The sequence below is a fragment of the Coenobita brevimanus genome, chromosome 60 (genome assembly GCF_032717465.1).
Source record: "Coenobita brevimanus isolate Jiangsu-jjx chromosome 60, ASM3271746v2, whole genome shotgun sequence".
NCBI classification, from domain to species: Eukaryota; Metazoa; Arthropoda; class Malacostraca; order Decapoda; family Coenobitidae; genus Coenobita; species Coenobita brevimanus.
The window spans coordinates 28249361-28270353 of record NC_137013.1 but is presented as its reverse complement, the minus strand read 5'-3'; the positions used below and the strand labels follow the sequence as shown (position 1 = coordinate 28270353).

The following is a 20993-nucleotide window of genomic DNA, read 5'->3' as shown; positions in this document are numbered from 1 at the left end:
ATGGCAATATCAGGGTTGACTGTATACATAAAAATAAACACTATGCACACCATACAAGCAACATACACTCAACATGCTGTACAAAAACTTATAAATGCTATACAAGCTATATACATGATTTGTGCTTTATATGCATGCCATATACACACCATACATGTGCTATAAGAACATATGCTATGCACAAATTATGTATACTACAAACAAGTATGCATTATATACTACACACAATAGCAGCATAGCCACCGGGGGGTGTGAGGGGGCATATACCCCCCCACAAATTGCTGATGCCACCCTCAATCAGCCCACAACTTGGTGATCCCAATGCACTGACTCAGAACAAGCAAGAATGAAAACATCAACACAGACGAGTTTATAAATAAGTTATTGGTCACTCAAAATACTTTAATGGAAGAATTAATTTTCAGGAAATTTTAAAACATACAAAAGGAAAGATAAATCTACTTACTGTTATACAGTAATCACTCAATTATCCAGAAGCTCCACATCCGAGTATTAGGCCTTGGCTCTATTATATTGCATCCGGATATGTTTCTCCATATCCAAACATAAAACTTCTGACACTGCCAGGTGGGTGACCTACAAATTCAAAAAACTGGTTTGGTGGCCGGCTGGCCTCTCTGGCCAAGTGCAGGTAATAGACCCTAACCCACAAGCTGAACAAATATGGCTATCTGGCTCCTCACCGAACAAAGTCCCCCGGCTCCCTGGATCACTTGGAGGCTACCGGTTGTGTGCGAGTAATACAGACCCTAACCCACAAGCTGAGCAAATATGGCCGTTCACCTCCTCACCAAATGGTCAAAGTCCCCCAGCCTCCCGGATCACTTAGAGCTAATGGCCGTGTGCGAGTGACACAAATCCTAACCAACGACCTGAGTAGTAATGGCTGTCCGCCTCACTAACAAATGGTTAAAGACGACTGGCCCCCCTCTCAAGCCAAGCCATGCGCTGGTAAAAGAACGTAACCCATCAGCTGAGCAGAAATGGTTGTCTGCCTCCTTAGCGACTGGTCAAGTCACCTGGGTCCCCTCTCAAGCTGAGCCACATGCTGGTAAAAGAATGTAACCCACCAGCTGAGCAGAAATGGCTGTCTTTCTCCCCACCGAATAGTCAAAGTCGCCTCGCCGGTGTATCATTAAATCGTGAGGACCGTGAAAACCTGAGGGCGAGGGCACTAGGCACACCCCAAAAATTCTCTTCTCGGCTAATTTTCACCGTTCATAAGTGTATTCGTTGCCATAAAACCTACATCATCGTCTTTGTCGATGTTTTTTCCAGCTGATAAGCATGAAAAAAAGGGGGGAAAAATCAAATACTAGCACCTTAATAATACACTGTGCGTGAGTATATATTTTCCTTGTCTTAAGGTGCTAGTATTTGATTTCCCCCCATTTTTTCATGCTTACCAGCTGGAAAAAACATCGACAAAGATGATGATGTAGGTTTTATGGCGATGAATACACTTATGAATGGTGAAAATTAGCCGAGAAGAGAATTTTTGGGGTGGGCCTGGTGCCCTCGTCCTCAGGTTTTCACGGTCCTCACGATTTAACGATACACCAGCCAGTAGAAACATGGCATCGCTGTGTTCAGTGGCAGTTACCACACATCCCCACTCATTGTCCAGCTCCAACGGTTAGAGAAGGAGGGGTTTTTCGACATTTGTTAAGTGATTACTTTAGTCACGGCGCATGACTCACAGGTTGTCATTATCGTACCCTGGCAACCTACCAGTTAAAAAGGCGTCCAATTTCATATCACATTATACAAGAATCATATTATTATGCATGAATATGTTAAACATGAATATCATTATACACGAACATATTATACACAAATCACGTGTCTCATATTATACACGAAATCGGATGCACTGTGCCAGGGTACACTAATAACAACCTTAGAGTCAAGCGCCATGACTAGTGATATGGGCAATACTAGTGATTAAATTTAGGAATGGTATTGATTGGTCAGTATCGGTGGTATCAATTATCGATGTTGATAGCTAGGTACAGTAAACCTTTCACAAGCCAAACTTTTAGAATACGGAATCTTCAGTAAGCCGTACTCAGGCAGACACCACGTATGTAAGTAGGCTGAGATGCGGAGGTAGGAGGACAAAAGTGGCGCCAGGCAGATATGTGGCCGCCAGTTGGCTGCTTGCCTGATTTCACTGGCTTTGAAGTCTCAGATTATCTTGAAGTTATGCAAAACGTTGGTGAGAAGAATATTAATGAAGATGATGTCATCCAGTGGCTTGAGATGAAGGCAGATGATCCTGGGTATCATCACCAAACAGAAGAAATTGCTGAGTCCGTGGCTGGGAAGAAAGATGACGATGACGACGACGAGGAAGAGAACAGTGATGCTGGACGCAAGAATCCATACAAATTATCCCAAGTTCGTGAAGCAATGGATGTTGCAATATCTTGGCTGGATTATGTTGATGATGCAGAAGCACAAAATTTTTATACGCATGTAAGGGAGTTGTGAGGCTTGGTTATTCGTCGCCAGTATTTGCAGCAGAAGCTGGTGAAGATTCATGATTTTAAGCCTATGCCATGGCGTCGGCCTATCCCTCCTCTTGATTCCAGCAGTGATTACAGCTCTTCAGATAGCCAGCACATCAAGTAGTGTTGGCACTGACACCGAATAGTGTCTGGGTGTGTGTTCATGAAAACTGTTCTTTGACTAAATGAAAAAAAATGTGTGCGTGTGACTTAGTGTTATGTTATCATGATTAAAGTTCAGTATTATTATTACTGCAAGTGTTACACTGCAGTCTATTATAGTGATTACATTTAAGTTTAATTCTTAATGTTCAGTGAAATAAATACTGGAAGCTATTTAGAATGTTACCGGTACATTAAATTGTGAACTCCACCACCTCTGTCTCCAACACAAGCTGCTGACAGGTCTGTACTACCTCTAACAAAATGTAAATTAGGTGCATTGAATTTTATTTTTTTTGTCTTTCTTTATTCAATTATACACTGTATATGTTCCTTTACTTTAGTGTTGAAACAAGTGCTTGTGGGCCCTTTGGGCCCCTCGCTCTTGCTCCTGCGGAGGACTCTTGCGTTTTTGTGCTGTTCTAGTGTAACGCTGTCACTTGGATTTTTTGCAGCTAACCAACTGATCGTGTTATTAGCAGCTTCGGGAATTGAACCCAAGTTGTCCAAACGCAAGTCCGAAATACTTTAGTTGTACCTGTGGGCAAAAAATTCTACGGAGATCCTATGCCGGGCGCCAGGAGCGGCGTTTTTTTGGTCAAAATGTAACTGCTCATTAAACATAATAAAAGTTTTTCAATCGTGATGGGACCAAGTTTTTTCACATCATTTTTTTTTTTGTGATTTCTGTGCCAATTTTGGTGTGATTTGAATGTGTAGTTTCAGCTGCCCAAAATACACACACACACACACACACACACACACACACACACACACACACACACGGCTACTGCTATAGTATATTAGAAGACAAGTAATAAGTACTGTCTTTGCAATTTTGAGGTGAAAATCCATTTCCAACAAGAGCTGCCGACAGGTCTGTACTGCCTCTATGAATGATTTTCTACCAATTAAAGGTATATTAAATGCATTGAATTGTTTTTTCATCATAACCTATTTATTTACATATGCTCCTTTAATTTAGTGTTGAAAGGACAAGTAATAAGTATTGTCTTAGCAATTTTCGGGGGTGAAAATTCGTTAAGACAGAAAATTCCATACCGGTAATTCGAACCAGGGTAGAGCCCCATATGGTTCGACTTGTGAAGGGTTTACTGTAGTTTCATAATTAATACCTTTTCGGTCTGAACTACGGTACCTAAAAATTTAATAAAATTACTCATCAGGCTCAGTCCGGGTTGAAATAATTACTGTACAGTAAATGGCCACTACTGTATTTTGGGGGAATCTGAACACCAAAACTGCCATTCAGTTCACTAACGAATCTTAAAATCATGACTTTCCAATGAAATAGTACTTTTGAAAATATGTTTTCAGTTAACTGAAAAATCTACTTTAGTACTCAAACTAACTGATACCTAGACATCTCTATTAATACTTGCAAATAAACAGTTAGTATCAGGAGTATCAGTATTATGGTATTGGTATGGCCACCACTAGTGATTATTTAATGAGGCCTAAAAAGGACTGCGTTGCCTGAAGGCAAAGGGGGGATCTTCTCTTTGGCTCAGTGGTAACGTGCGCTTGTTTGAAGCGCGAGTGCCTGAGATCTAATCCTAGCCAGGACAGTGTGATTAATTTGTTAAGTTTCAGTCCAGTTATTAAAATGGTGGGCGGCGGTGTGAGATATGAGGTGAGGCTTGGAGGGCAATGATGTTGCTGGTTAGCTGACAGCATCCTAGTCCTTACATCCCAGGGATGAGCTGTTCAGTGTGGTCTGCAGCGTCCTCAGTGGTGGCCTCCGATGCTTCGCAACCGTGTGTTTGAAACTCACCAAATTAATCACTAAGGGGAGAAAAGAGTGATGTAATGGGGTCTATAAAAGCCTGCACTGCCTAAAGGCAAAAGGGGATCCTCTGTTTGGCTCAGTGGTAACGTGTGGGCATCTAGAGTGCGAGGGCCTAAGATCGAATCTCAGCCAGACCAGTGATTAATTTGTGAAGTTTCAGTTCGTTTATTACAATTACGTTAGCCACTAAACCACACGGGATTACTGTACACCAACTAGAGGCTAGCAGGTTACGATGTCTGTCCACCGTTCACTGGGAGGTAAGTACAACCAGTCCTCCCCTAACGCGTTTCCTGTAATGCGATACTGCTCCAAGGGCGCGTCTACACGTGTACTCGAACGTATGTTGACAACACAGCTGGCAACATGTTTGATATATATATGCAGCATGCAGCAGTATTTGGACAGATGTATGCAAACATGTTACAGTGCAGCATCAAACCTGCCGGCAGCAGAGGTGATGAGGTGTGTCCATACGAGGCAGCTGAGACTTCATCATGATGTTGCCAACACGATCTGGACGCTGCTGTTGCCCGCATGTTTGCATCTTGTTCGTTATTGTGTTGTTTACATGTTGCCAGCACGTGTGGACGCGCCCTAAAGCGGCACGATTTTGCAGATGGAAATAAACATTTTAACAGGGGCACTGTTAACATAATGTTGTAATTTGAACCGGGCAGGCTGTGACGCGGTGTGCGTCGTGCAGCCTCACAATACTGTCATCACCCACCAGTCACACTTTGCCTTTCTTGCTCTCCCAGCCACCCAACCAATCAGGACCCCCCTACCTCCCTCCTGCCTCCCCCACTCCCCATTCGGCCCACTCCTACCCACACCATTCTTCTCAGCTTGCCTCGTATAGTGAAACACGCTGCCTGCATTAGCTCCACGTCACATTTTTCCCTGCTCAGTATGGTCGCCAATGCAACTCGTGGACCTAGTGGCGTGCGTCCAAAAAGAAAGAGGATTCACCTTGGCCTCATGGAGAAGATGGAGGTTATCAGATTGATAGATACCGGGGAACCGAAGGCAGTAGTTGCACGCTCCTATAAACTCAACAAGTCCAGCATCCACAAGATCTACACCAACAAAGCTGACATACTTGCATACTTTGGTGCTGGCGAAGCAGATACTAGGTCCCTCATCACTCCAAAGGCCGTGATCATTATGAAAAGTCCACTAGAAGAACACATTTGGTGGCAGGAAAGAAACACATGCCGGTGTCAGCCATGGATCTGAGGACATCGGCCGCCCACTTTTTCGAGGTGGCATGTAGGAAATAACCACCAACAAAACCATCTCAACAAACATTCAAGGCGTCCACTGGGTGGCTGTCATCTTTTGTCCATCGGAAGAAGCTGAAGAACCTTAAACTGACTGGAGAACGGGCAACTGCTGACAAAATGCAAGCGGAGAAGTACCCACATATCCTGAAGGATATCATCGAGAAGGGGGTTACACAGCAAAGCAAAGTTTTTAATATGAACGACAGCGGCCTTCAGTGGAAGAAAATGCCAACATCAACCTACATTTCCAAGACAACAGCATAAGCAAATGGATGGAAGGCCGACAAGAGCAAGGAAACAGTTTTGTTTTGTTGCAACGCTACAAGAAGTTGCAAAATGAGGCCACTGGTCATCCACCACACTGGACAACCACATGCCTTTCCCACTTACAGAACATGGACGACTCAAGGATTTATTGGAGGCAGTCAAGGCAGGCATGGATGACAAGTCACATTGTTGCATATTAGATAGACAACTGCTTAGTACCTGATGAAAGATGCCACTGTAGGCAGGAAGGCCTGCCTTTTAAGGTCATCCTGCTGATGAACAATTCCCCTGCACATTCACACTTCCTCACTGGCAGACACAAGAATGTTTGGGTGGAGTTTCTGCCACCTAACACCATGTCATTTCTCCAGCCCTTCGACCAGGATGTGATTGCCAATGTGAAGTTTTTCTATCAACAGCTAGTGTACAGGTAGTTGCTTACTACTACAGACATGCAAGAAGAACTTCCAGAGGAGGAGGAAGAGGAGGAACAGAGTGACGCGGAGGCGACCACCACCACCACTGCTGCCGCAGCCACCACTGCCCAGAATGAAGTCATCTCTGAGGAGGTTGTGAATGTGAGCAAATTTTGGAAGCCCTACAACAAACAACATGCTGTGAACAACCTCCTGGCAGCCTGGAGAGAAGTGAACACAGGCACAATAAACCATGCTTGGTGCCGTGTAGCTCCACAACTCTGCACAACAAAAAATGAATGTTCAGGTGGCTGCCGTTTCAGCCTCAGCAACAGTGTCTGTCGCGTGCTCTGTGACCAGTTGTGGTGAGGTGACGGTGGAGGAGATGATGGAGATTGCCAGGGACACCAGTGACACTTAAGATGAGTGGATTATACAGGAAGCTGAGCAACAAGACAGTGATGAAGAGGAGAGGGAGGCCAGACCAGAAGGTGAACCCAGCAGTGAGGTGTTAAGTCAAATCCTAAGTAGAGCTGAGTCTCTCAAGGAGTTCATCTTTGACAGCAACCATTCCCCTGCAATAGGTAATGATGTGATTAAGCAGATTGTTGATGAAGTCAGCGTCTATAATCGTATGCACACCGACCGAGTAAACCGCCGTAAACAGTCACTGATCACTCATTACTTCGCCAGAGAAGCTGCCGCTGGTCTACAACAAGACAATATCCAGTGACAGCAGGATGAAGAAGCTATGAAGGACCTACAAAGTGATGTTAGGTGCATTGCTAGTAAAATAGACTTAGAAGGATTTTGTTGTGTGTTCTCCCCCTCTACCTCATCTCCAGCGACGTGTGTTCTTTTCCTCACATAAGGTACTGTACAATAAATAAAAAAGTCCTATTGACCAAATGTATTTTTTATAACCATTTTAATACTTTTAGGAGGTATAAATTGGGGAGTACCAAAAAACTGCCCCACAAGGATGGAAAAGTGGAGTTTGGGCAGGGGCACAGAAGGAAATAGGAGTTTTCAAGAGTCCCTGTAATGCGACATTTGCCTAACGCGATGTTGGTGCGGAAGCAAATACCCAAGTTAGGGGAGGACTGACTGTACTGTACTTTATCAAAATTCTTTTTGCAACCTTTATCTTCATTTATTTATTTGTGGATTTCTGTTGTTTACGCATTGTTATCTTAGTGTCTAGAATTACTGTATACTGGATATACCCATGTGTGTTTTGATGTCTAAAGAACTGAAGGACCAAAGAACACTGCCAAAATTAGAAGGGGTACCGTACATATAGGTAGGGAATTTGAGAATTTTTGTTGTTTATGCACTATTTTCATGGTGTTTAACATTAAACAGTAGAGTCTTCATACAACATGAGATAGGTTATACAGAACCTTGTGCAAAATTAATTTTGCACTAAAACGTGGCATATATTTACATGTAAAATGGGGGGGTTAGGTTCTAGGAGCCTCATATTTTTTGTAAAAAATATATTTAAAGATAGATTATTACAAATATGTCTGCCTTAAGACACCCAAGACAGTGTGTTTACATACAACCTCACCAACTGGACAGTGTGCATAGCTACTGCATTCTAACCTAACCGATTACAATGGTCCCTCGCATTAAGCTAATTAATTAGTCTGGCAAAACCATCGCTAAATGCAAAACTGCTAAATGTGAAGTGTACTTAATATGGTAAAAATATCAATTAGTCTGCACCCATCCTCCTAGTCACCCTTTGACCCCTGATTTCCTACTTTAAGTGCTGAAAATGAAACAGAGAGTATTAGCAATACATTATACAGATACAGTACTGTATGATTATATATCTATTCAACAGTGAAAAACGCCAAATGCTCGGCACTGTTAGAGCAAAAAAGCACCCAAGGTTGCCAAATGCTCACAACAATGATCACAAAGGCGGTCTGGTGGCGGACAGGCAAGGCATTTCACACCCTACATCGTTAAACGTGTAAGACAATCGCTAAACGTGCGGGATTGGTACTTTTTCTAACCTAACGCTAAACGTGAAAATCGCTAACTTGAAACACACTAAACACAAGATACCACTGTAGTTTGCCCCCTAATGCTTACCATAAAAATTTTAGTCACCATGGACAGCACTTTGCGACACTGCGCAAGCTAAATAACAGTCAGATTGCGCACTTGTGCTTGCGCAAGGTAGTGAACTGTGGATTGCCCACTGTGCTTGCACAAGGTCCTTTTTCGTTTGCACTGACCACCACTGGTTAAATGTACAATTTAGTTTAAACATCAGAAATATCTTACCAATTCACTCCCTCTTCTCCCTAGTTATTTTCTATATTTTTCCAATCTTTTTTTAAGGTGGTAAATGACTGTTTACTGGTGATTTTGTTTTCCCTGTTCCTTTTTATCAATGTTCATTCTAATTCACTTATGTTTGTTTTTCAAGCATATGAAGACTTTCTAAAACCGACTCAAATCTCCTGAATTTTATTCAGGGTTTCCAGGTTGGCCCTTTTGGGGGCAGACTCCTGAAATCTGGCCCTGTTTTACTCTGTTTGGCCCAAAGAAAATCAGTTTGGCCCTTTTGTGTATTTGGCCCATTTTTTGGTCCTTTTTTTGTTTTTCTGAACTATAAAACATTTTTTCTGAAATGAAAGTTTCCCATGACCAATTCAGCAGCAATACAGAAATATGTTACTTATAAACTGATGTGAAGAAAGTGTTTTTAACTGTAAAATTCCAAATGATTCACTCCAATTTTGGGTTGAACTGAGATCTTACAGCAATGGACTTGGTGAATACTCGTTCCAAGATATAGCAAAGTACTCCCTGTCATGTTTAGTATCACCAGTAAGCAATGCTACTGTTGAAAGAATATTTGCTCATGTCGCTGCAGCAAAGACAAAACAGAGGAACAGGATGAGAACAAAATACTTCATGAAATCATATGCATCTGACGTCACTTCCAGTTTAGGGGGCTATGCTGTAAGGATTTCACGCAATCTGTACAAATGCTGAAACTGTTTATAGCTCATTTGTGTAATGTTGTAATAAATCTGATGATACAGAGGAGGAGGATTGTGAATACTTATAAAATGTGCTTGTAGATTAGTGAAGGTTAGAAATATCATCATCATCATCATTGCCAGACGCCATGTATCCCAGATGGGGTGGCCAAGGGCTTAGAGTTAATTGTTTTACAGGGAGGGGCACTAATCCTCCACCAACCCCACTTGACACGTAGGGATGCCAACAGCATCTGGTGTTCCCAGGCGGTCACCCATCCAAGTACTAACCAGACCCAGCGTTATACATATATATATATAAATGTGCATACATATATATATATATATATATATATATATCTATATATATATATGGCTCAGTGCGTTAGAGCGCTCCACTCTGACCGAAGGGTCGGAGGATCGAATCCACCCAAGGGTCATTGGTAGACATCAGGAAGGGCATCCGGTCATAAAATGCTACACGTTCCAGTCCAAAGACCTCTGCCCAGGGGCAACGCCTTAGCCCTTCGGGGATACTTGGCATAAAACCAAATTATTTATTATTTTATTTTTTCTATCTATCTATCTGTTGCCAGACGCCTCAATCCAGTTTCGGGTGGCCACAAACAAATCGCCTCCACATCGTCCTGGCCCCAGCCATTTCACTGCCCTGCTCCCAACTCACACCCCCCTCTCTCATATACCTCTCCACCCCATCCCTCCATCTCATCCTCGGCCTCCCCTTCCCTCTTCCCCCCTCCACCTCACTCACATACACTCTAATATACGGTACCTTTAATTTGTCTTTTTCCATATGTGGCAATTTATGCATAAATACAATTTATTATTTGCCTGGTGCTGATACTGGTTTTATTCTGCTGAAATATATATATATATATATATATATATTGTATCTGTTTCACCATGGTAAATTATGAGTACATATCATTTATGAATTTCTTCAGTAGTATAAGTACGAATATTTTAAGGAAGCCTTGTTACTCAGAAAGGATTGGGCCCTAATTTTCAAGGTGCTGCTGTACAGCTAAGTAATTTATTATAATTATCTGGTTGGCAATAATGCACAGTAATATTTTTTTCTTAGAGTAAGTATGAAGATACTGAATTGATACAATTACAAAACTTAATTTTCCATGAATTATCTATCTAACTATTGCCAGAAACCACAATCCCGTAAAGCGTGACCATTTTACTCTGAGTTATTTATTTTACGAGGAGGGGCACTAACCCTCCACCAACCCATTTGCTGACACGTAGGGAGCATGTATGGTTCGGTTATATGGTTACCACCCAGCGTTGTAAATGGTTTCTTGGCTTGCAGGAAACCATTTGGCTTGTCACTTAATGTAAAGCCACCTGTAAAGGAAAGAAAAGCTTACTGTGTTATATACTGTGTTAATAAAGAAGATTTACTCTATTTTTTTTAACACAAATTTTTTTTCCACAATAATATTCAAAAATGAAGTTTGGCCCCATTCTGAGCAATTTGGTTCAGACAAAATTTGACCACTTGCTCTGAAAGATCTGGCTGATTTTATTATCACTACTCTAACCTTACATATTCATAACCTAAGCATACCTAACCCAAACTGTCTGATGTAGCAAAACAATACAGTAATATCAAATCTAACCAAAAATAACCTAACTTAACCAAACCACCTTACCCAGTCTAAACTAGCTTGCTTTACTTACCCATAACCTAACCAAACAAAATGAAATGGAAACTTAAATGAATTTTGGCACAGTTGAGTAGCTCTGAATGTGCCAGTACACTCAAGAAACACCACTTAATAGGAAAACAAAACTTGGACAAAAACAAGAGACAGTATCAAGACGAAACAATAATTTCTCATAAAACCAACTGAAAAATGTGCAAAGCAAACTATGCAAGTTAGAAATTAACTTATAAGAACTTTCTGCTGATTAAACTAAACCATACACATACAATGCTAGCTTTGGTTAGGCCACATCAGGTTAAATTGGATTTGGTAAGGTATCATTACATTACCTACATTAAACACCTGCCTAGGTTAAGTTAGGTACCGTATGATTAGGGTTGACCCAAAGACTATAAACTGTGTCAATACAGGCACTTCTTCAATATATATAATAGTTCATACAGTAAACCCTCAATATAACGAACCCTTGAATAGAGAACTTCGGATATAATGACCCACCATTTCCAAAGCGAACTTTCACCGGATATAACGACTGTTGGTTGGTGTATGTAATGGAAGTTTGTGACCCACAATTCTCTGAGCGAACTTCTGCCGGATATAGCAACCTTTGGTCAGTGTATGCGGTGGAAGTTCACACAGCAGCTGGATCCCATGACTCACCATTGAGGGAGCACCCACATGCCTCACCCCTTTCCGCACTGGTTTTTTTTCAGTCTGTGAGTAGTATTCGCTTCGTCTGGTTCTCTCCCGCCTTACCTCCATCACGTGCATGACCTCTCGTACCACATGTGACCTACAGTACCAACACTTCTGACCAACCGCAAGAATGGGCTCAAAATGAACTACCCCTACATCCTCAAGCACGGGGAAGAGAAAGATTCTCTCCCTGACTAAGAAGTTTAAAATTATTCAGGAGTTTGATGAAGGGGCTACACGAAGTCAACTGCAGAATAAGTACGACCTCAAGAAAACAACAGTCCATGACCTCATCAAGGGAAAGGAGAAGGTGAAGGAGGCCATAAAAGCAGTGGAGGCCAGCAAGAACGGGAAGGAACTGTACCGCAAGCGATGACCTCCCATGGAAAATCTTATGAGGCAGTGTACAAGTGGTACACGCAGGAGAGAGCAGAGGGTGTTCCTGTTCATGGTGTCGACATTCAACATGCAGCGCAGAGGCTTGCTGGTCACCCAGGCCACCACAGTTTCAAATGCAGTGATGGCTGGCTGTGGCACTTTAGGTGGAATCACAGCATTGTGAATAAGGCAATAACAGGCAAGCTTTTCAGCGTTGATGCCGATGCGGCAGACCCCTTCATAAACCACTTGCATCAGCTGAAGGAGGAGGAGGGCCTCCACGACTTCCAAATCTACAATGCTGACGAAACTGGTCATTTTTGGAAGCCACTCCCCCAAAATACGCAGGCCTCCAAGACAATAAGCAGCACTCCGGGGAGGAAGAGTGCAAAGGACTGCATATCGGTGCTGGCGTGCGCAAACGCTGACGGATCCCACTGCCTGAAACCAGTTGTTGTGGGTAAGAGTAGGAAGCCAAGGTCTCTGAAAGATATTACGGAGAAGCTTCCTACAGGATACCACAACAACCCTTCTGCCTGATTACCCAGTAGATTATAACCGACTGGTTTCATCACAGTTATGACCCCACTGTTCAGCAGCATGAGGCCTTGTTTGGCATCAGTAGGATGTTAGGGCTGTGCTCCTCCTTAACAACTTCCAGCCCACTCTTCCATTGTGAAATTGTGTATCAAGGATGGAAAAATAGGGGTAATATTTTTACCTCCTAACATGACTGCCTTACTTCGGCCCATGGACCAGGGGATGACAGAAAGTACAAAAAGGCAATATCGGTACAGTATATTTACCTGGACCAGTGCTAAGTTGTGACAGAGGATGGGATGGAGGAGGAGGGGTATGTGGACACCAGGGGGAAGAAGACACTAGACAGTTTTAAGAAATATAACATCAAAGACACAATTCTGAACTGGGTAGAGGCTTGGAGGAAAGTGCCAGTTACTACTCTCCGCAATGCATGGTGTAACCTCCTAAAAAAACCCCAAGACTCCAGTCCAGAAGCCAGATTTTGAGGGGTTTGAGCCACCAAAGGCAGCTGAAATGTTGGCGCAGCTGGACAAGGCTCCATCCCTGCAGAAGAGGTGGAAAAATGGCTGGACAAGGAAGGTGGTCTGCCTATAATGTACTGTTACCACCACCAGACAAAGGAGGAAATAGTACAGGAACTGAACCATGTCTGAACCACCTGCGTAGGAGGAAGAGCAGAGGCCACATGGGCCATCCCTCTCTGTTGCCATCGATGCAACAGACACTTGGCCATCGCAGAGGACATTGGTGGCTTTCTGGGAGAGAATTATGAACTTCTCAGGTGGATTAGGCTGGACCTTATGAGAAGAAACCAGGCCAGGCAAGTCCAACAGAAAATTTCAGACTTCTTTAAGCCTATCGCCTTGCCTCCAAGCAAAAAGAAACAAAAGGTACTGTGTCAGAGACCTCGAGTGTGTCTGTTGCTTCGACATCCTCTGTGAGCCTCCCCAGTTTGGCTTCTGGCACCAGCACACCTTCCTCGCTGACACAAGTGACACCAGAGCCACCAGAAATGATATTTGCTGAATCTGGTGATAAATGAGTGAATAAACTGTCATGTAAAGTGTATATAGTACTATACTGAAGTGTAAATATTGTTCTGGAGAGTTCAGTTTGTATTTTTAAGTGTTAAATTAAGTATACGGTAGTGCCCTCGTGATACAGCACAAAAATTTCTGATGTGTACAGTGTCATGTAATCTGGTGTACAGATGTTCTGGGTATATACTGTGTGGTGCCAGCATCAAACCTCTTGAGAAATCCCCCCCTGCCTCCCACCTATTATTGTGGTGACTACAGCATCACTGCTTGGCACTTCCTGACATGGTAAGTGTACCGTACTGTAACAGTACTACATTATAGGCATTGTATCTATATGTAAAACTTCATACAGGATGGTATTTACTGTACATGTGCTGTATAACTACATAAACCACCTGAATTCTCCTTGTGAAACTTCACAGAGTAAGTTGTGGTTGTGCACGAAGGACCGAACGACTCTACAGATATAGTGACCTTGGGTCGGTAATTATTCGGTTAATAACGACCATCAGATATAGCAAACTTTCGGATATAATGACCCACCCCTCCCCCCAATTAGTCTGTTCTATCAAGCGTTTACTGTATTTCCTCACGAGGCCTAAGCTAACTGCATCAACAAGGACTATGCAGTACAGTTTATTGCTGTTCATAAATAACATTTTACTACAAAAGGCTCATACTTCCCACTGTACTGGCACCAGAGGGGAGAATCATCTATATGTTACTGGCATTATGAGAAACTAAGGTATTGTATAGAATGCCTTGGTATTTTATAGAATGTCTAGCATTTTATGACAAAGTGCAAAATAAGCTATTTCATTCTAACCCAACATACTTTACCCAGGAATTTACAGACCATGCCTAGGTACTCTAGGGTAGAATGTTTAGCATTTTTTGGCAAGGTATAACAGACAACAGGGGGATAGATTGGGATAATCTATGTTAGCTAAATTTAAGTTTGGTTAGGTCAGGTCAGGGTCAATTTTTGGTGGGTCACCACTATTTTGAAACAAAATATATTTTTTCTGGTCAATTTTAGTGTGATCTGAATAAATTTGAGCTTAAATTTATTTGGAAATCAGTCAATTTGGAAATTAGGCCAACCCAAGGCAAAATATACCTATTTTTAGGTATTTAAGGAAGTGGCCAGGTTGCCCGCAGCAATGTTTACCAAGTCTCTATGACTTGTTTACCAACCATCGCCCTGACTGGACACATCAGTGTATCTCGTGTCAAAACAATGGGAAAGTTAATGATTTAGCCAAGCCTACCCTAACCAAACCAAGCCTAATCCAACCTAACTTCACTTGCATTTGACAGCCAGCTCTCAATTTGAAAAAGTGTGCATTAGGAATGACAAATATGGCCGGCTAGTGGCAGATGTCGATGGAGATAGGGGAATTAAATACTGTATAGGACTGTTACGTTAAATATACATTTCTGAAAACGTTTCTAGTGGAACAGATTTAAAATAACATGGTCTACAACGTGGTTGTGTGGTTGTGATCCAGAGTTCCTGGATTGAGTGATGTGAACTACCAAAAACTGGCCCAGGTTAAAGAATGCAAAGTTCTCAGCCTAACCTAACTGCTGCTTAAACCTAAAGTAAATGAAATGACTGATTCCACAGATAGCCTGTTTGCTGCAGTTTGGTCGTTTTACACATTGCCAAAAACAAATTCAGTGTACAGAATACCTTGGGTATGTGTACAGATGATTTTATTTTATATCCTGTCTTCAAGTTTTTGGCATTCTATACAATGACGGGTTTCCCATTTTGCCGGTAACATATAATCGGAGCTACATGGAACCTCTGGCTGGCAACGAACCGTGCAGACGGAAAAAATCCAAGAATTTCGACTTTAGAACTATGAACAGTGCTGCATGGAACCTCAGCCAGGCATCGAGACAAGTACTGACTCTGAAAAAAATAATAATAATTTTTAGTTCAGGGCTAAAATTTCATAACGCACGGGAACCATTGATTACCGGTATTGTAAACTTACCGTACAAACAATCCTATGTATCGTGGTCAGGCTCGTGTGCTTTCTGCAGCTCAGCATCAACAGCGTCCACAACAAAAATCCGATTGGTGTTGACATTCATTTGTCTAATTAATAACATTATTATTTCACTGCTTGTAGAATATACAAAAAGGGTTTTGTTTCCAAATACGAAATCATCTCTACCATTTCCCCATAGATTTTGAAGTTGTATTTACGAGCACGTATGCTGTTTCACTGTGTGTGTGTGCGTGTGTGTCACGTATAAAAATACCTGAGAGTTAGGAAATAAAAATAAAATGCATATCGCCGAAGTTTCCAGCGCACAGGATGACATGAAGCGGTCCAAGACAGGTCTAACCATGGACCTTAACAAATTTATATTGACTGGTACATTTACAAATTTGACACACAAACACACTTTATCACTCTGCTTTCGGCAAGCGACCATGCAATATTAAATAGCAATTTCAGGTGAAATGCCAGCCCCGGGAAGACCAGCACAAGGGGAGACCACAGGGAGGCGCGGAAAGAGCCCGATCCAAACGGGCATACGTCCCCTGTCACCAAACACCTCTCTTCCCCTCAACGGAGCCCGCGGGAAGTACGCCACCCAGCCGGGAGGGAACGGCCACGGCCCTTTCCTCACCGGCAGCCTCCGCTGGGTGCAGAACCGCGGCGACGGCCACAGTCCTCGCCGGGGAGAGAACGACCACCGTCCTTCTCTCACCTGCTGTCCCAGGACAAGGCAGAACTGCGGCGATGGCCACCGTCCTCGCCAGGGAGAGAACGGTCACATCCTTCTCTCATCTGCCGCCCCCACAGGCACAAGCAGAACCAGAGCGGCGCCCCTGTGCCCGTCAGGGAGGGAACGTCCACGTCCATTCCTCATCTGCCGCCTCTACAGGGAGCAGGACCACGGCGACGGCCACCATCCTCTCCAGGGAGAGAACGGCCACTGTCCTTCTCTTACCTGCTGTCCCAGGGTCCAGTGGAACTGCGGCAGTGTCCCCTGTGCCCATCAGGGAGGGAATAGCCACCGTCCTTCCCTCATCCACTACCCTGGTGACGCCCCTCAGGGGCAATGTCTCTTGCTTGCCTCACCCCTCTAGAAGCCGAGTGGGACACCCCTCTCGCTCTCCCCACAGAGCTAGCCCCCAGCGGTGTTGCAGCAGGAGAGGATCTGGAGTGGCCCTGTAGTGAGTCTGGGGATATACACACTGCAGCCAGCGCCCCTACATCGCCCCTCACTGTCGGACTCCTGGAGGAATAGATGCCGCAGGTAGCCCCTGATGGCCACTTGACCCGAGAGAGGCTGCAGCCCCAGCCTCCCAGGGGCATCCCCATAGGACTCCTGGCTGAGACCTCCCCAGCCCCACCGACGAGCAGTTCTCCTCCAGGAACAGGCACAGGGAAGTGTGCCAACTTGCCCTGTTCAGCCCCAGTCCTGAGGGCCTGCCTACCCACCGAGGCCCCACCAGGGAAAGGCCTCCCTCTACACCACCCAGCAGTACACTTCGGATGACCCAGTCCCATGTCTCCTGTGAGAGAGCATGCCAGATGGGACCCCTCCCACACCTGGACGACAGCTGCAGCTGCCCAGTCACTGATAGCCCAATGCGGGTCCTCTGTGTCTCGGATAGTGTATTTAATTTGTACATTGTATTGCATCTATTGTGTCCAGCATTGTATATCTTTGTGGTAATATATGTGTAAGGTTGGCTGACCTGAGTTTTTATGCCCTGTTCCTCTAGTTGCTTGCTCTAGATCCGGTCTTGAAGGGAACCCCAGACTAGTCACTTGTGCACATAGAGCAAGGAGTTGAGCTCTGAACTAGTAGCATAACACTGGTGGCTAGCGGTAGTTCTTGATCCGGTCAGAGAGCAACTAGGAATGAAATGGCAAGGCTAACAAAATGGCACCCAAACCGTAGGCTACGTACAATTGCCAAAATTCGACCCTGAACAATGCGACATAGACACATACATGTGCTTGATCAAACCACTATTGGACACTGAATTCGACTATGACAGGGAGAAAACAGCAGTCACTCTACCACATTTGGGAAAAGCGGTGTCAAGCATCGCCACGAAGATCGTCCCAGGGCTGGCATGGGTGCAGTTCATGCAAATCATAATCCAAGCAGTTATACCATCCCTAGAGAAAGTCGTCGCCTTATATCAGCTCGACACCTTCACCTACGACAGCAATCTGGATGACACACTCATCCAGGCCAGGCAACTTGTCACCGTCGCTTACCCAGAGACCAACACGGCCACCTGGGAACAACACATCTTCAATACCCTGTTGAGGATCTTTCCCAGCGCCTTAAGGGAATATTTCACAATCTATGACCCAACGGGAGACCTCGACAAAGACGTCCAGCTAGTTAGACGCCTTCTAGCTGCTTGCACCACCCCACAACACATCAGTGCAGTAAGCAAATCTCAACACAGAGGGCACCACACCCCAAACCACGGACGCCTCTCACACACACAACAACACCCACTATACCCAGGGCACTCCCTATCAAAAGATACCTCGCCCGTAAGGAGAATTCTAACCTCATTTCTATCAACCCATGGGAATTCTCCGTCTGTAGTCTCCGATGCCCTAATCATGACATACGTGAACAGCTTAAACCTGCCTGGCGCAGACCAACCACCCAAGGGCACTGCAAAGTCTCCTTCTTAGATGACGAGTGCAATGAGGATGATGCACCACCATCCGACTACGCCAGTCCCAGGGAAGTGGAGCCTGAAGAAGAAGACGCCCCACAACAGCTGGATTTTTTAGGACAGCTCCCGCACCTCCCCTCGGGGGGGCCACCTCACAAAAATATCACCCCCCAGTCTACGACAACATGAAACTAAATGGGGTAAAAGCGAGGCTACTGGTCGACTCGGGAGTGGCCAGATCCTGCCTCTGCAATCACTTCTACTCCCGCCACGCCTCAGCATTTGGCCTGCTTTTCCCCACTTGAGCTCACCTCGTAGATGCGGGAGATGGCCTCTGCTGATACGTGGGGAAACCTGGGCCCTGCATGCCGATACCCACCAGAAAGTATCAACCCAGCACAAGTTCATCATTTTTGACTCGATCTGCCGTGCCTGCGATGGCTATTTAGGGCTGGACCTCCTGCAGAAGTTACATACCAACATCGACTGACACAAGTGACGTCTCCACTTCCAGAAGCCTCCAGACCCCCCTCCCAGCCTCTCTGCACATCCACTCCTTCACCTTCTCCCTCGCCCTGTCCCCCCCACCATGTCTTCTGCCTTGTCTCCTATCCCCCTACCCTTTCCTCTCCTCCACACACCATTTTCCCCGCTACCATTGCCTCCTCCCTTACTATTCTCCCTGAGCACGAGGCCTGGCTTCACCTGAACAGGCCCACCAGAACCTCCATCCTATTCTTTCCTAACCTGCCTTCTGGAACCATCTCCTCCTGTCTGCTGACCCCCCCCCCACCTTGGGGCGGTACGCATCGCCAACATCACCACCACCCCTCACCCTCCCCAGAGGATTAGTGGTCAGTGAAATGGAAGAAGCTGAACCATGCACACACCCCTCTTTCCTGCCAGAACACCTCTCACCACACCAGGCTGACAGCCTCCGACGCCTCCTCCTGGACCTCCGAGACCTCTTCTTGTCAGGTCCAACAGATATCGGCCACACCAAATACCTGGCGCACGAAATCCACACCACAGGACCACTCATTCATGAACCATCACTGAGGAAAAACCCCAAGCAACAGGCCGAGAAAGACCTGCAGGTCCAGGAAATGTTCGATGCCGGTGTCATATCTCCATCCACCAGCCCTTGGTCCTCTCCAGTCATCCAAGGTAAAAAGAAGGACGGCACCATGCGCTTCTGGGTGGATTACCAATGACTAAAAAGATGCCACTCTCCTACCCACGATACACGACTCCCTCGACTCCCTTTATGGAGCGTCCTGGTTTTCCACCTTGGATCTCCAGTCAGGATATAGACACCTGGAGGACAGGGGGAAAACAGCTTTCTCGACCAGCAACAGGACGCACTATGAATTCAACGTCCTCCCCTTTGGACTTTGCAACACCCCTACTACATTTTCCTGGCTAATGGAGCCAGTTCTCAGTTGCCTCACCTGGGAAATCTGCCTGGTGTACCTGGATGATGTCATCATTTTCAGCCATATATGGGCCGACCACCTCTAGCGCCTCAGGTAAGTCGTCCTTCGCATTTGATAGGCCAGACTTAAGCTCAGGCCATCAAAATGCGTCCTGGCTGAACAGTCCATCTCCTTCCTAGGACACATCATCTCTTCGAAAGGTATAGCACCCAACCCTGACAAACTGCGTGCTATTGTAGACCTCCCCCTGCCACGAGATGTCCACGAAGTCTGCGCGTTTATTGAGCTCACATCCTACTACCGGCACTTCGTGAAAGGGTTCGCAAACATCACGAAACCCCTCCACGACATGACGAAAAGGGCAAACCTTTCACCTGGATAGACGATCTCATTACAGTGTTTCACATCCTCAAGATCAAGATCATCACCACTCAGATTGTCGCATTCCCCAACTACATCCTGCCCTTTCACCTACACACTGACGTATCTCTAGTAGCGATCAGCACTGTCCTTGGCCAGGTCCAAGAGGGGTGAGAGCAAATAATTATCTGTGCCAGTTGTACGCTCAACCAGGCAGAGAAAAACTATGCTGCCACCAAATGAGAATGCCTAGGCATCATATGAGCATTGGAGGACCTCTGAGCCTACCTCTCCAGCACTCACGTCACCATCATAACTGACCATCAACCCCTGCAATAGCTACGCCAGTCCAAGACCCTGAACTCCCAGCTTATCAGGTGGAGAGAAACTCTCGAAGAGTTCGACTTCGAGATTGCATACTGGCCCGGCAAATTACACACAAACACCGACACCTTGTCCCAACTGCCCATCAACTCCATCAGTGCTGCCACCAGCCTCCTACATCAGTGGTGAAACAGGTATCACTCCAACTGGATATGACCCAAAGTATTTTCTAAGCTCCACCAGTACAGTGACCACCTGTTCACCCATAGGGTTCGGACACATAGTGCTCGACTCTGACCCCACCCTTGACATAATGACCCACTTACACTCCAAAAACAGCATTCATCTCAACACCAAG

The 20993-nt window shown here is 45.0% G+C and overlaps 2 protein-coding genes across 3 annotated transcripts in view; one reads left to right on the top strand and one right to left on the bottom strand.

Moving 5' to 3' along the window:
- The window catches only part of LOC145403189 (protein ZNRD2-like), a 64508-nt gene extending 48423 nt beyond the window's left edge, over positions 1-16085 (bottom strand). For both annotated transcript variants that reach the window (XM_080275002.1, XM_080275003.1), the window contains exon 1: positions 15841-16085. In XM_080275002.1, the coding sequence (XP_080131128.1) occupies positions 15841-15936 (96 nt within the window). In that variant the 5' untranslated portion in view covers positions 15937-16085. The remainder of the gene's footprint in view (positions 1-15840) is intronic.
- A 3293-nt stretch (positions 16086-19378) lies between these two features.
- LOC145403338 (uncharacterized) lies at positions 19379-19729 on the top strand. The gene has a single exon (XM_080275129.1). The coding sequence runs from the start codon at positions 19379-19381 to the stop codon at positions 19727-19729; it is 351 nt and encodes a 116-aa protein (XP_080131255.1).
- The last annotated feature ends 1264 nt before the right edge of the window (positions 19730-20993 follow it).

Bases quoted from the DNA above. Each gene is read 5' to 3' on its own strand.
- LOC145403338 (XM_080275129.1), top strand. From the start codon at position 19,379: ATGGAAGAAGCTGAACCATGCACACACCCCTCTTTCCTGCCAGAACAC.